We start from the raw sequence: 14,879 nt of genomic DNA, 5'->3' as shown, positions 1-14,879 counted from the left end.
TAGTAGATTCAACATGTTTTCAAGGCTACTGACATTTCTGTTGGTTTGAAGTGGCTTTTAATGTTTATTTGCACTTGGGTAGGAACTGAAAAATCTCATTAAAAGACAGTTGCTCATTTCCTTTAAAGGGCCATGAAATATGGCTGGTAATATGTTTTCATCTGAGTCCAAGGTGAACAAGAAGAAAGAATACTCATAGATCTGAAACACTGACCCATTTGCTCAAGAAATTTCCTGAGTGGTAATAACTTTTACCTGTTATTTCATTAGTTTTGAAATACGTGATAATTTCCAATGGCCCAAGACCACCAACAGAAAGTGATCTTAAACAAAGATCAGCTGCAATTTAACTTGCTTGGGAAAGTATTCCAGTTTCTGCAATGTTGTAAGACTTCTCGTAAAGCATAAAATTGTATAAAATTTGATGTATATTTATTTAACACAGAGTGTCAATCTTCCCTTAAATGCAGAGATGCTGTTCTGTAGGCAGACGTTTGTTTATGTGTTTATTAATTTATTCATGTGTTTATCCAGTGAATGTTAATGGACTTCCTAAATAACTGTGATGTAAGATAAAAAGTGAAAAGTCAAAAAGAGAGCTGTATGGATAAAACGTTAGTGGAAATAAAAACCCTGCTGCTCTAAGTGCTCATGGCTGGGGGCTTAGGGACTTCTTACCTAAGCTCCTGTGAAATTATGAAAGACTCTCAATTCTTTCACCAGGCCAGATCAAAGTGATCTGGAGAGTTCATGTATATTTCCAGTGTTGGTGCGCATCTAAGTGTGAGTGCACTACTTGAAAGTATAGTAGGAAATGAAGACATTATCAAGGTCAATACCCAAGTTGCTAGCTCACCATGATCTCTCTCTTTCTTTCTGCAAAAGTTTTCATCATTTCTAGCCAAATTTGAAATTGGAAGAAATGGTATAGAGATGGTTTGATGAAAATTTGGCCAACTTTGTTTAACCTGAAAATTAGTATCCTTGGACTGGAGTCAAAAAGATGTATGTGTGCATAAATACATAGAGAGTTGTGGGGATTGAAGTCTTGCAGTTTTTATGGAAACGTGGATAAAGGTTCTGAGCCTGTGAAGTGCACTAACCCTCTAACTTCCAAGTATCTTAATCCAAGGAAACTACTGTTAAATCATGTGTGTGTGTTTCTGTGTGTGCACATGTGTGCATGCAGTTTCCTTAGAGGCATGGTGAGTACTTCCCCTGAGTGTCATTGATAAAGGGCTTTACAGTATGCTTTTTAGGGTCTAATGCCTTAAGTTGATGGCATGTCTGATTCAAATTATTATTATTATTATTTTTATTTCTGAGAGAGAGAGAGAAAGAGAGAGAGAGGGAGCAGCTTAGGGTCAGAGAGAGAGGGAGTCACAGACTCTGAAACAGGCTCCAGGCTCTGAGCTGGCAGTCAGCACTGCCAGAGCCCGACGCGGGGCTCGAACCCACGAACCGCGAGATCATGACCTAATCGAAAGTCGGGCGCTTAACCAACTAAGCCACCCAGGCGCCCCCAGATTCTTATTTTGATAAGATTTTAGAATTTAGTTATGACAAACCTATTCTACTTATCCTTCCTTCCTTCCTTCCTTCCTTCCTTCCTTCCTTCCTTCCTTCCTTTTTTGTCTTCCACCCCTTTTACTTTTTATTTACAGAACTTTTCCATAAGGGCAAACTTTTCCATGAAGATAGGCAAAGGATACTTAAATCAGTTAAGAAAGACAGTGTAAAGATTAATTTAGTAATTTCTTTCCGATTTCTACCTTATTATTATTCAGATATTTAACCCAGAAGTTGTGTGGGAACCTAAATTATAGAGATAATTGTTCTGGCACTTATTATGTAAATAGAGTCACCAAGTGAAACTTTTAATGTACCAAAAATGTACAGAATATATGTATCGCAAATGATTCCTGATATTCATGGAGGTAATCACACTATGTCCTATGTGTAATTGGCGCATACCCAAGAAAGCAAAGGACAATATGAAATTTCTGGACTGACGTAAAATACTTATCTTTTGATTAAAAATCAAGAGTTTCAGTTACTTTCAATACTTTTAAAAGGCTATACTCAATACATAGATAAATTAGATTTGACTATAAGGTGAGGAAAACTTTTACCTCAAATTTTTCTTAGTATTTTGCCATTAATTTGAGGAATGAAATTCAAAAGACCATGTTTATTGTTATAATAAAAATATTTATTATAAAAATGATTACATCTCTTTGTACATAGAGACAAAAACACAATTTATGCATCAATAACTTAAGTGGGCCTGAACATTGAGTATCCATCTGCTAGAATCCTAAAGTTCTTCCACAGATTTTACAAATACCAATGTAGACTATTTCTATTTTATAGAACTCCATTTACACAGTTGATGTTATTGAGATATTAATTTTTTTCTCTAGTATTTTAAAGATAGTTCACAGTGTTTGGGTTAATTAATAAACTGCCTTAAATCTTTGGTAAATACAAGTATTTACATGCAACATGTTTAAATTTCAGTAAAAACTGAAAAGTTAAATAATCTGTTGTAAATAGTTTGGTGTAACTGATAAACGCATCAGCCAGAGTCCCACCATCAAGAAAAGTCACTACGTAGGACTTCTCATGATAAAAGTCTGACATCCACAACAAATCATTTGAGGCCCTTATGGCCACTACCTACAAGCAACACCACAACTCTAAGCCACAACAAAATTATAGAAAAATGTTAAATTCAACATATACAAACAGTACTGATTATTTTACAATGCAGAAAATTCTATATTTTTTCTATATCCTGGTTTATACTTCAATTTGAACAGATGAGTTCACTATCTTGTTAAAGCCTATTATCTCACAAGAGTGAGAGAACCACTTAAAGAAGCAATTCCATTCATCCTCTTGCCAGGAATTTATCTACGAAAATATAGATCATTTCTTGAAATAATTTGTAGGGAAAAAAGCAAGATGCCTGCTTTCTCTTTCCTTCTCTCCCTTCCTTCCTCCCTTTCTTTCCTCCTTCCTTCCTTCCTTCTCTCCTTTCTTCCTTCCTTCCTTCGTTTTTCCATTCCTTTTGCGGGAGCTATATGCTAGACTGCCTATCAACCTGCATATTATACTTGAGCTCCACAAAAGTTCCATATGCATTACAACTTCCATTTATCAGTCCTCTCTTAACTATTCAGATGAAAGCATCCTGGCATGAAAACCTCGTACTCCCAGGCTATTTGTTAAAAATATCCCCAAAAGTAGTTAAATTCTAATGTTCTCAAGCCGTTTGATAATTAGAAATTGTTTTTATAGACAGGTTAATGCAGGAGTGTAGAGGATAAATTGAATACAAAGAAAATATATCTTATTAAGCCTAGAAAATGGATACCATCATTACCACCACTGCAGAGTAGAGAACAGCCCCTCCTACCGAGTTAGGGTATGAATTCATGATTTCGTTCCCTAACATTGGCTTTTCCAATCTACCATTTCATTTATAAACAAAGCAAGGTGAGAGATATTGTTGTTACCACTTTGGCAATTCTCCCCGCCCCTGCTAACCGCCGACATCCTGAATTCGGTGCGTATTTTAAAACTCACTCAAGACTAGGCAGGCACCTGGCAATATTGTGTTGTTCACTTATTACATGAAGTGTGAACAGGAAGCAGCATAATGAGGACACTGGATTTATCAGAAGAGGCTTTCTTCTGCGTTTTTACACAGGCCCCAGGCCTTGGCTGCAACTCTGAATGAAATGTCTTGACTCTTTCTTACTCATTCCAATAACATTCAATGTAAATGTTATTCAGTCACCAGCTTACCCCTGCTACAGCGCATAGAAATGTATGAAATGTACATGTGAGTATGTGTCTAATCACATAGTGTAAACTATGCCCCAACCCTTTGATGGCAGGGAAATACTGGCAATTGACATTTGGCATGCAATAAATACCAGCGTCTGATGCCATCAACCAGAGGCCTAAATATCAGTCTATTGAAACTGCTAGCTTATATCTTCACTTCACTCGATTCCCATTCTTATGGATAAAGAGATGGACACCTGAGGCTTTCTTCTGCTTCAGGATTTGATATGAGCTCATATGTTGGGCTACATTAAAAGAATGGAGACTGGCCATCTGTTAACGCCTACGATACACTCTCCTGGATCACAGAACGGATGTCGTTCCTTTTGCATCACTGTTGTGATCAAGGCGTTGCTTTTGTTTGTTTCTGAGGAAACAGGAGTTCACACACAAACATTCAAGAAGCAGCACTGGCATTGGCCCACTTTGATCCCTTAGAGTGTCCCGAGTGTCCCTTTTCACAGAGCCACTTTCTCCTTCGCCAGGTTCTTCGGTTCCTTGCTTGGGATACACCAGTCATCAGCCTCAATGCTCATCTGATAATGTTTGAAGGCTGATTTGTTAAAGACGGGGAGTTTTTCTACAGACTCTGAAGATAAAGCCTGAAAGAAGATGGGGAAGAAAAATCAAACCGAAGAAATTATTCATGGCATAATTTGTACTTGAAGTGATTATTCAAAATAAATCCAGAGGTAAGTACTCAAACATTCAAATACATCCCTTTCATTGATTCAGTAATAAGAACACACCACAGCCCATAGTATGCCAGGCATGTATAAAAGAAAGCAAAAAAAGCAAATATTATTTCTGCACTATAGGGGCTGAAACAACATATATACAATTATAAACTGTGGAACAGAATTTTTATTCACTATTTACACATGTCCCTTGTTTGGATATTGCTGATGCGATAGAGCTGAATAGCAAAGCTCTTCTTTATTTACAAAAACCTTTGTATCTGTGATAGAGTCCTACTCTGATACAATTAATTTATTAAAATCTGAGACTATAAATCTATGATCTCTTAATCTTTCCCAGTGCTTTGAAAATTTTGCTCATTTAAGAAATGAATACATGAACTATTTCAGATAGTCAACAGCCTCTTGGCAGATAAATCTCTTGCACAAAATAGGAGCCTGCAAGCTTAATGTTTTAGTCTCTAAAATCCGTAAATATGTTTTCAGTCAAAATGGTTGGAAAATGATTAACGAATCAGGATGGTGACCTTAACAAATAAATTGAGGCTTTATTAGAAATAGAAAAAACATGTACCAAGTTTTAAAGTTTAATCAGGAAATGCCAGACATCCAACTGACAGCTTGTGAGCTGTTAGTTTTTCCTTCCCTGGATTTCTAATAAGGTCAGCTTAATGTCTTCTGTATGTTGGTATCAGTTGTTTTCTAAGCTGGAACATTATTAGCATATATTTCCCACGAGTTTAAGGAGAACAAAGATACGGCTATTCTCACAGATGCCAAAAGGTGTTGATTTTAAAAATTCACGTGAGAATCTCCTCACTTGGAAGCTCACGTGCTTGTTGAGAAATAATTTTGCCTCACTTGAGGCAGGGAGCCTGGCCCCACTTCCAATTTGGTAAGTTACCATAGCAAATATTAAATCGTATATCTACATATACCAAACAGAAAGTAAAATGACTTTAGTCATCATTATTTGCATTAACTCAGTTTGGGGTATTTACTATGGACCATGGAACTTGGGTCTGTGAAGGAGGCACTGTTTTCAGAAATACAGTTGTTTCTATTGAATTTACAGGATACCTTTAAGTAGATGATGGCGTCCGTTCCATATCCTGACAAAGAGTAGAGATTCAGATCTCCTTGAAAGTACTTGGCATAGAGACGAGAAATTGGCAAGCCGTAACCAAAGCCAGCCTAGAGGGGAAAGATCAGTTATTGGCAAACAAGTGGATATGATCACTGAAATACAAGATGGAGGACAGAGTTATCGTCCTTCCTGATACTGATGCTCTAGAACCTAGATAAATATTTTCTGCTTCCAATCACAGACCTCCTGTAGAATTGTTTTGCCATTTTCTGCTTGCTTTATCATTCTTTCTCAGGCCCTCCATGCCCAATTTAACTAAACTGACTATCTTAACTAAACACTCCCTTGTAATCCTTGCTTTACATTTAGAACTGAGTGGCTGGGCTGAACTTCGCCATTTAACTGGTCTTACCAAAGGAGCATTCCGGGAATTATCCATCACAGGCGTTGGTGCAGTGGAGTACGTGTAACTAAAGAGGCGGTCGATGATCCTCAGGGGGACACCACCTCCTCTGTCTGAAATCTTAAACAAACAAATAAGTCACCAAAGCTATACGTTAAAAACACTGTGCATTTATCTATAGAAAAATATTTTTTTCTTTCATTTAAAAATCACCTGGTGTACATGACTTTGATCTATTGCTCAAAGCAGAGAGCTTGATTATTGTTATTGACACGTTTTTGCTTCTCTCAAGAGAGACTCAAAAGAAACACAGAGAATGGTTACCTTAATTGTAAGATCTTCTTTTCCCAAGACAACAATCACTTCAATTGGTGTAAGGGAAGGCCAATTTTCCTGGTGTTCAACTGTTGCTCTCATTGCATTCTAAGGAAATCAAAACCATAAGGAATTCAATGGCAGAAGAATGAGAAACAATAAATAACTGTTTTTTATGTTTAAAATAAAAGCAGCACAGAGGGCAATTCAAAGTTCCTATTTTTTTTTAAGTTAGTAGTAAAACAGCTCTGTAAATAGCCATTTATGAATGTGTCATGCAGGAAGTATAATGAAAAATATTCATTTACCATGTAATATAGCTCCTGGGAGTAATGTCTAATGGAAAAACAATTCTGCTGGCTGTCAAGTTCTTATTTGTAAGCTTAATTTAAATGTAGAAATTGGTTTTTATAGTCCATTTCCTGGCTCTCTCTTTTTTGTCTTTCCATTACATTTTACATCCAAGCACCAAAGACTATTACATAACAAATAAACAGTGAATCATTGAACCAATTTATTGGCTTTTATAAAACTTGCTGGGAAAGGTTGTTACTATTTAAAAGGACAGTAAATAATTCTAAATTAAATTTCAATTTGCATTTGATTATCATCTTAACTTTTACCAATGATGGCAAAATAACTCTAGGAGTTGGGACTATTCAATTTAAAAATAAGTGAAGTCGACAAAAAAAGTTATCTTTTGTCCTTTAACAGAGAAGAAACTCAAACAAGTTTTCAGACAACTGGATGAATCTCAGACAGATAAAGTTTTGGTTTATTTCACCCATCTTCCTCTCCACTCTTTTTGTAGTACATTATCTGCTTTCTGGTTTGGATATAATACCAAGCTCTAATCATTAGCTGAAGTAAAAGAAAATTGTAGTACAATTGATACCCCATTGCACTAACATTAGAATAAGGTAGGAAACAGGGAGTTCTGAGAAAAACTATATCAGAATTAGAGGCACATTTCACTTTTTTTAGGTTTCCTCCTCTTCCAGTCCAAGGGACTCTTGAAAAATATCATGGAGCTTCAGGTGTTTTCCTCCTTTTTGGTGTACGTACAGTTTTAATTTGGTGTTAAAACCCAGGGCAGGATTTGATCGATAGTACCTGGCTACCCGAGACAGGTACATTCATATCCTTTGTGAGCTTGTTAGAAATGCAAATTCTCAGATGTATGGAATCACAATTTCTGGGGCTGAGACTAAGAATCTGTGTTTTAACAATGTTTCCAGGTGATTCTAATGCATCCTGGAGTTTGAGAAGCTCTGTCTACAGTCTTGCTACTGAAAGTGTGGAGTGTGGACCAGCAACATCACCTGTTGGCTATTAAAAATTCTAAGCCTCAGCCCCACAGCAGTCCCACTTAATCAGAATTTGTATTTTTTATTAAAAAATTTTTGATATTTATTTTTGAGAGAGAGACAGAGAGCATGAGCAGGGGAGGAGCAGAGAGAGAGAGAGAGAGACACAGAATCTGAATCAGACTCCAGGCTCTGAGCTGTCACCACAGAGCCCGACATAGGGCTCGAACTCACAAACCGTGAGATCATGGCCTGAGCCATGGCCTGAGCCGAAGTCAGATACATAACCAACTGAGCCACCCAGGCGCCCCCAGAATTTGCATTTTTAACAAAACCCCAGGTGATTCATATGCATGTTAACGCTGATCATGGAAGGAACTGACTGCCTTCTGAGTATATTCCAGATTCAGGCTGGAGCTCTGCCTCTTCTGGATTTGGAGCTGGAGTGTCCTGTGGGGGTGGAGGTAACAAGGCCTCATTCACTGAAACTTTTACCCCATGACATTCCTTAACAAATACATTAATGACGAGTGCTTTGTTGGACACCCGAGAAAATAATACGCACAGGGAGCACTAAGACATCATAAATCACATTGTGCCTTCTCAAGTAAGGGTTAATGTTACAATGAACTGCATGTGTCCTTTCAAACATTAACTGTAGCTTCTTTCTTTTAGGCGCACAGAAGCATGTTTGGGAGAAGACAGTGATGCTCCCGTTTAGTGGGAAATGATAAAGGAAATAAAAAAGTAAACCATGAATTAAAAATAAAAAGCCCACAAGATTGAAATTATATTGTGAAGTGTCAATACCTTGAACAGTTCAAAGAGCATATGATGGAGGTGAGAAGGAACGTACACAATGTGAATTGGCTGGCCTGGAAATTTGCCTAGAAGAAATTTAAACTCATTTAGAATCAGTAAGCAAATATTTCATTAAAACAAACTCCCATATCTATGTGAATTAATAGATACTCCTTATTCTCAGGATTAAAATACTTCCCATCTTTCTTCATTCTGAAACTCTACCCAAGAACCGTCCCTCTTAAACAATAAACACAACTGGTTTATTTTCAAAATGCTATTACAGTTGCTGCCTTGTGCTCTATGATTAATTTTTTTGCATTTCTCTACCAATGTATAAAGTCAGATGAAGTGTGTCACAAGGCTGCGATAAATTAGATTATGTGGATTATCTGTTTCTGTTTTCAAAACTTTTGTACTGGGCGATTTCAGAGTTAAAATTATATGCGTTTTAAGAAAGAAGAAAAAATAAATGTGTCCATAGCATAACATCAAAATGAATGTTAGCTATAATTTTCATATTTTGTGGGAAAACAACACTTTGGATTATTCTTGATTTTTATCACCCAAACTTTAAATCTTACAAGCTAAATATGCTTACATTTCACCAAGAGGTTAAAGAAAACAGAGAAACAAAAACCTCATTAATACTATTTGGGAAGAAAAATAAAAGTATTATTCTCTGGTGTCTCAAGCCTTGGCAGTGTTTGAATCAGTAAACAGAAGGTCGGGCACAATTCCCTCTTTATTTGATCAAACAGTTCAAGCAGTTTATCTACAAGTATTATGCAACAATGCTGTTACTGCTTAGAGGTATTTTTCAATCTTTATTTGTATTCCTATTTTTAATTTGGCAATTATATTTACATATCCCTAGGCTGCAAGTTAGGGTACTTTCAATCCCCCCAACTTAATTTCAACTGTCTTTCTTTAAGAAGCACCATGGGACAAGGTAAACAACCATGCCTGGCACTCATCATATTATCACTTCAATGTGGGAAGACCTTATCTTTTCAGGTGCCCTAGAGTTGAAGTCACTGAAGTAAGCTCTGCTTCCAAAACAGGGGTGAATTCTTATAGTGCAATTAAAAAAAACTTTTTAAATTTAAGAACATTTTTAAAAGAACATTCAACATGAGATCTACCGTTTTAATATCTAAGTGTACAATGTAGTATTGTTAACTGTAGACATGGTGTTGTACAGCAGATCTCTAGAACTTATTATTCTTACATAATTGAGACTTTATACCCATTAGATAGCAACTCTCCACTTCCCCCAGCTCCCAGCCTCTGACAACCACAATTCTACTCTCTGCATCTCAGAGTTTGACTATTTTATATACCTCAGAGAAGTGGAATTACACGGCATTTGTCCTTCTAGGACTGGCTTATTTCTTACAGTAAATTTAAAGTTGTTTTTTTTTCCAGGTCTTAGGAGTAACTTCTCCAGGAGTATATAGCCACAACCAGTGGCTTCTCCTATTTCTGGCCTCCCTAACTCCCATATGTTGTAATAAGCTATCTTTTTGATCTATGATACTGGAACTTTGTTGCTACTCTAAATCTTAAATTATCTGCTCAAACCATTCATCTTTATAAATCATTAGCAGCAACTGAATATGCTCGGTTGGAACTTTCCAGTTGAGATAAAGAGAACCTTGGCATCAAAAAAGAAGCGTACAAAGTCTAGACAAGTTCAGGAGGGAGAAAAGAAACACAGAAGTTGCTCTATATTTACAAGAAGTAGTCATACTGGGAGAACAGTGCATTTTCCATAGATTAAAATATGTTTTATTTATAGCTTACCATTCACTTGTGTGAGCTTTAATTCTGGCGATGTTAAATAATACTGGTCACAAAGCATCTTTGAACACTCAAAGGCATCTGAAATAGAAGGTTTGTTTCGTAATGATGAAATACATTCATGCCAGGTAAAATTTTCATGTGATCTTCAGTGCGTGTACTACCTTGTACTCTAAATATTTAAAATATTCTTTAGAGTACATGCTTATATATCTGAAAAGAAATACCTTTTAAATATTTTATTGAAGAAAAAAGTTAAGACAGTGGTTAAGCTATAGCTGTAGCGATAGAAATATGCGCACTTTGGAGATGAAATAAATATACGTAAGAATACGGACATTAGTTATTCATGTTTGGATTTTTATAATTTTATAAACGAATGTTTAAACCCCTGACTCTCAGCAAAGGACCTTCATGACAGCATTTATAAAATATAAATGGAACACTGAATACAAATTCATTCACAAAGTCACCTTAACTATAGATATGTCAATCATATAGTATATATCTTTCAATCAGGAAAATGCAGAAATCTGGAAATTACCTTGGATCACAGCTGCCACATCACAGTTTGGATCAATGCTTCCAATGTGAGTTGGGTTTCCTGTCTGTGAGTCACTAAATATAAGAACTGTTGACAAATAAAAACAGTCATTATAAAAATCAGGATAGTAGTGATGAAAACTACCATTGTAAAAGAATGTGAGCCCCTGAATAGTGGAATATCCGGTTGGGGTCTGGCTTCTCTTCTCCACCCATCTCTGTGTGTCATGACCACAATGAGCTAACTTACTATGCTGGTTCATCAGCATCCGAGTAGAAATACGGTTCATATAAAATCGATCCAAGAAGTACTGAAGATTTTGATTGGTGACTGGGTCAACTGTACAGCCATCTTTATATTCTAGGACTCCTTGTGCCATTGTGGGAACCACATTGTGGTGTCTATTTCGAACCGTGATGAGGGTATCTACAAAGCTAAGCCAAAACACATGAACACTTAGTGAAAGTTCCAGTAAGTTTCATTCCTTAGGTTACTTCAAAGGAAGCTAAAGTTTTTCGTAAGTACCCATCTAAAGAACTCAAGCGATAAAAGGTCTGGAGGAAGTTTCATGAAGCCTCTCACTACAAATTCTTTGACTCCAGTAGAGGAGGTAGTATCACAGAAAGATTTATTTTGCTCCTAACTTACATGTAAACATACCAGCTTTCTAACTGGTGAATTCATTCTATGAACTCATTAAGCATTTTCTTTAAAACGTAATAATTAAAAAATAATTACTATGAAAGAGGATTCTAGAGTGGCGCTGTGAAAAAAACTTCCCAAATTTCTTATCAGACTTGTAAAACGATTCTTCTTTCTTATTCTTATAGCCAGAAACTGTCAGTGACTCTGAAAGAAAGTGTTCAATCTCCCGTGACAATGATATATATTAATATTATACAAGAGTAAATCTGTCCGCAAATCCCATCATCAGACTAAATTTATCATAAAAATAGATTTCCTTAAAAAAGAAAAAGCCTCTGCACTTGTTCGTACTCAGCAGCATTTTCTATGCTATCGTTATCAATTTTAAAAAACCAACAAGCCCAAACTCGTCATTTGTAAAGAGAAGATTATTTGTTATTCAGAGCTGTAGCTCCTTTAATTTATGTTCTAAAAAAATCTTAGGATATGTCTGGAAGTAGTCAAAGTTTTAGACACTTATTCCGATGCATAGAACTTACTCTGATAAAGCTTTCTGGTCCTCTGGGCTTCTCTCGTGGAATTCAACCAAATCCATCAGGCTCTGGATATACCTGTAAAGTGACAGGTGTGCTTTAAGTTTTAAAACTGAATAGTCAGATATAAGTGGCTAATTCATTTCAAAATGACTGGTAAAGAAAAAGTATTATGTTTAAAATTGAAATTTTCTTTCAAGACATCTGGAAAACCGTGTATCTAAAAAAAAGAAAAAAGAAGCTACAACTTTAACACTCACCTTTCTAACATAAAATTCTATTTCTTTAATCATTCCAAATCAGTAGTCAGTTTTTCGTTTCATCTGACAAATGTTTTCTTTTTCTATAGCATTTAGAAACAACTTTTTAAGGAAGGCTTCCTATTTTTTCCTACTATATTCATTCGTAGGCGTGAGTAGAACTCATGAAAGTCAGTTCAATCCAGAATACGAGTTTCAAGTGGTAATTGTTTAATATGTGTTTCCCATTGTAATTGCTTAATAATATATATAATATAATACAATAGAATACATATTTCTTGAATCAGTGAACAAAAAGCTGTGCAGTCAGTGGATCAGAGTGATGCTCAGGTGACCCATCTGCATACCCTGGCCCTGTTCTCTGAAAATCTGTTCCTTTGTGTGATTTACCCTCTCCAAGCCCCAGTATCCTTATCGTTAAAATGAGATGAAAATAACATACTTACTAAGTACAGCCTGCGTGCCAAATGCTGTTTTAAGTACTTTAATGAATTAGCTCATTTAATTTCATTCACATATCCCTTTGAAGCATATACTTTATTTTCCTCAATCACAGATGGAGGAATTGAAGCATAGAGAATTTAAGGTACTTGCTAAGAATTCTAATAACTAGGAAGAGGCAGAGGCAGGATTTGAACCCAAAGCTTGGTGCTAATTGGTTTGTAAGTGACAAAGATTAGACCCTCTAAATAGTAGTCATTCTTTTCTATTTCTTAAGTAGGATTTCTTTTGCAGTATCAAACCCTGTCTTTTATTATTTAAAATGCAATTATATTGTGAAACTATGTATTTTTTTTTCAGGTTAAAATGTCTGTTTATAGCTTTATAACTATCCTTAGGATAACAGACTCTAAATTACTAAAAAATCTTAACATCTTTCAAAATTATTTACTGTTCAGACCACCCATTTTCCAAATATGATGTTAGTATATTATAAGAATTCACACTTAGATACTTGTCTGAAAAACAGACTATTTCAGAAGGATTGACCACTTACCAGCTTTTAACTAATTGCACTGAAGAGGTATTGACTAATCGATCAGGGAGGATGTCAATTTCTTTCAAGATATTGGCTAGCCTCACGGGTAATTCTTGTCGCAAAAATGCAAAGGAAGTCCTTTCACATGCATTTTCTGAACCTGTAATAAATAACAATTATTTAGATTCTGGAGAAAAGTAGATCCAAATGATACATCTGAATAGCATTAACTATCTAATATTGAATACATACACATCATAAAATTATAGTTTACCCTCAGTTGGGTTATTACCTATAGGTAATTCAGAAGTAAGTATCTCCTTCTTTATTGTCTTTTTATTTACTTTTTTTTTTAATGACCAATATGAGAATTATTGTTTCACTTTTTTGGAAGAGGATTCGTTTCCATGAAGTGAGATTATCCCATAGCTCAGTCACCACCACTATGTCAACCAGACAACTTGGTTCAGAAAGTTCTAGATATGAAACTGGAGTAGAGGAATAAGAGGGTGGGTAAGAGTCACGAGGTTTCCAGATTAGTGGTAAATAATATCACATTTAAATCCTTGAAAATTTCCTCATAAGATTACTGCAGAACGTTTGTAGACATGTTTGGCAGTAATGCAAATATAGGGAAAACCAGGATGGTAAAGAGACAAATTTGTCAGGAATGCAAAGATATGTATATATCGTGAGAAAGGGTGGAAGGTGGTTAAGGAATAAAATTTCAATTAATTTGAGGCTACTTTATAACATTAGGAATCTTCTCCAAAAAGTGGTATGCTGTGGAGGTGCAGAGAAAGTTTTTAATTCATTGTGAAAAGGTGACTGAAAGCAAAAAGTATTTTGACTGAAAGCGCTGGACGGAAAGATGAGCTCAAACCATCCGGTATCTGCGGTTCAGCAAGTGGCCTTCACCTGTAGGCACAAACTGTCAGAAATAAGGCAGAGCAGGGTGCACAGGCGTCGAGGCTCCAGGGTTCAGCAAGTTAGGGCACTCCAGTTACTTTAAGCAGTGAGCCCCGCGCTCCCTGCACAAGGGCTGCAAGTTACGGCAGCTCCCCAACCCCAGCGCCCCGACCCAGCCCTACTTCCCAGCTCACCAAAGTCCAGGAGCTGCTTCATGGACAGCGGGGACGGACTGTAGCGCGAAAAATGCTCGACCTCGCGGGGCACCAGGCTGGCGCCGCTCAGCGAGCCGGCGCTGCGCATCACGAAGCGGGCCGCCTTCATCTTGATGCCCACCCTGCCTGGCAAACGCTGGCGCTGGCTTGACGGACGTAGACTGAGGAAAGCAAAACCCGGGACCGAGGAGGGGGCGGTGCGCGTCTCGAGGGAGAAGGCAGGTGGGTTGGCTGAGGTTCTCGGGGATGCTTCCGAGTGGCGGTGGCCGGCGGTGAGTCGGAGGAGACTCAAGTTCGCGTTTGGCCACCACCCGCCGCCTCCCGCGGTTTTATTTGTGTCCCCACGCGCTCCCCCCAACTCCAAAGGGGAGGAGTCACTGGGACTTGGGAGACGCGTCCAGAACTGGGGCCGTGCCAATCAGCTCAGATAAAGAACTTTGGGCCCCGCCCCCCTGGCCGCGGGGTCCTGTCGGTGGAGAGACCTGGCACCAGTACCCGAGGCTGTGAGGAGGCAGGGGGTGGGGA

The 14,879-nt window shown here is 37.2% G+C and overlaps 1 protein-coding gene across 1 annotated transcript; it reads right to left on the bottom strand.

The window, feature by feature from the left end:
- Positions 1-3,023: 3,023 nt before the first annotated feature.
- Positions 3,024-14,639, bottom strand: PDK4 (pyruvate dehydrogenase kinase 4). The gene is made up of 11 exons (XM_039236226.1): positions 14,334-14,639; positions 13,249-13,390; positions 11,998-12,069; positions 11,063-11,247; positions 10,814-10,900; positions 10,273-10,350; positions 8,476-8,552; positions 6,368-6,466; positions 6,053-6,163; positions 5,634-5,747; positions 3,024-4,457 (listed from the first exon to the last, which is right to left on the bottom strand). The coding sequence occupies exons 1-11, from the start codon at positions 14,461-14,463 to the stop codon at positions 4,314-4,316; spliced, it is 1,239 nt and encodes a 412-aa protein (XP_039092157.1). The 5' UTR covers positions 14,464-14,639; the 3' UTR covers positions 3,024-4,313.
- Between the last annotated feature and the right edge of the window lie 240 nt (positions 14,640-14,879).

This window comes from Hyaena hyaena, unplaced genomic scaffold, assembly GCF_003009895.1.
Source record: "Hyaena hyaena isolate Hyena2069 unplaced genomic scaffold, ASM300989v1 scaffold_109, whole genome shotgun sequence".
Lineage (NCBI taxonomy): Eukaryota > Metazoa > Chordata > Mammalia > Carnivora > Hyaenidae > Hyaena > Hyaena hyaena.
This window is presented reverse-complemented; position numbering and strand designations above follow the sequence as displayed.

What these genes read in the sequence shown, in the direction of transcription:
- PDK4 (XM_039236226.1), bottom strand. Translation starts at nt 14,463, where the DNA reads ATGAAGGCGGCCCGCTTCGTGATGCGCAGCGCCGGCTCGCTGAGCGGC. An exon ending in AAGAAGATCTTACAATTAAG is followed by an intron (nt 6,164 to 6,367) that starts GTAACCATTCTC and finishes TGTTTGTTTAAG; the next exon opens with ATTTCAGACAGAGGAGGTGG. An exon ending in ATTCCCGGAATGCTCCTTTG is followed by an intron (nt 5,748 to 6,052) that starts GTAAGACCAGTT and finishes TTTCCCCTCTAG; the next exon opens with GCTGGCTTTGGTTACGGCTT.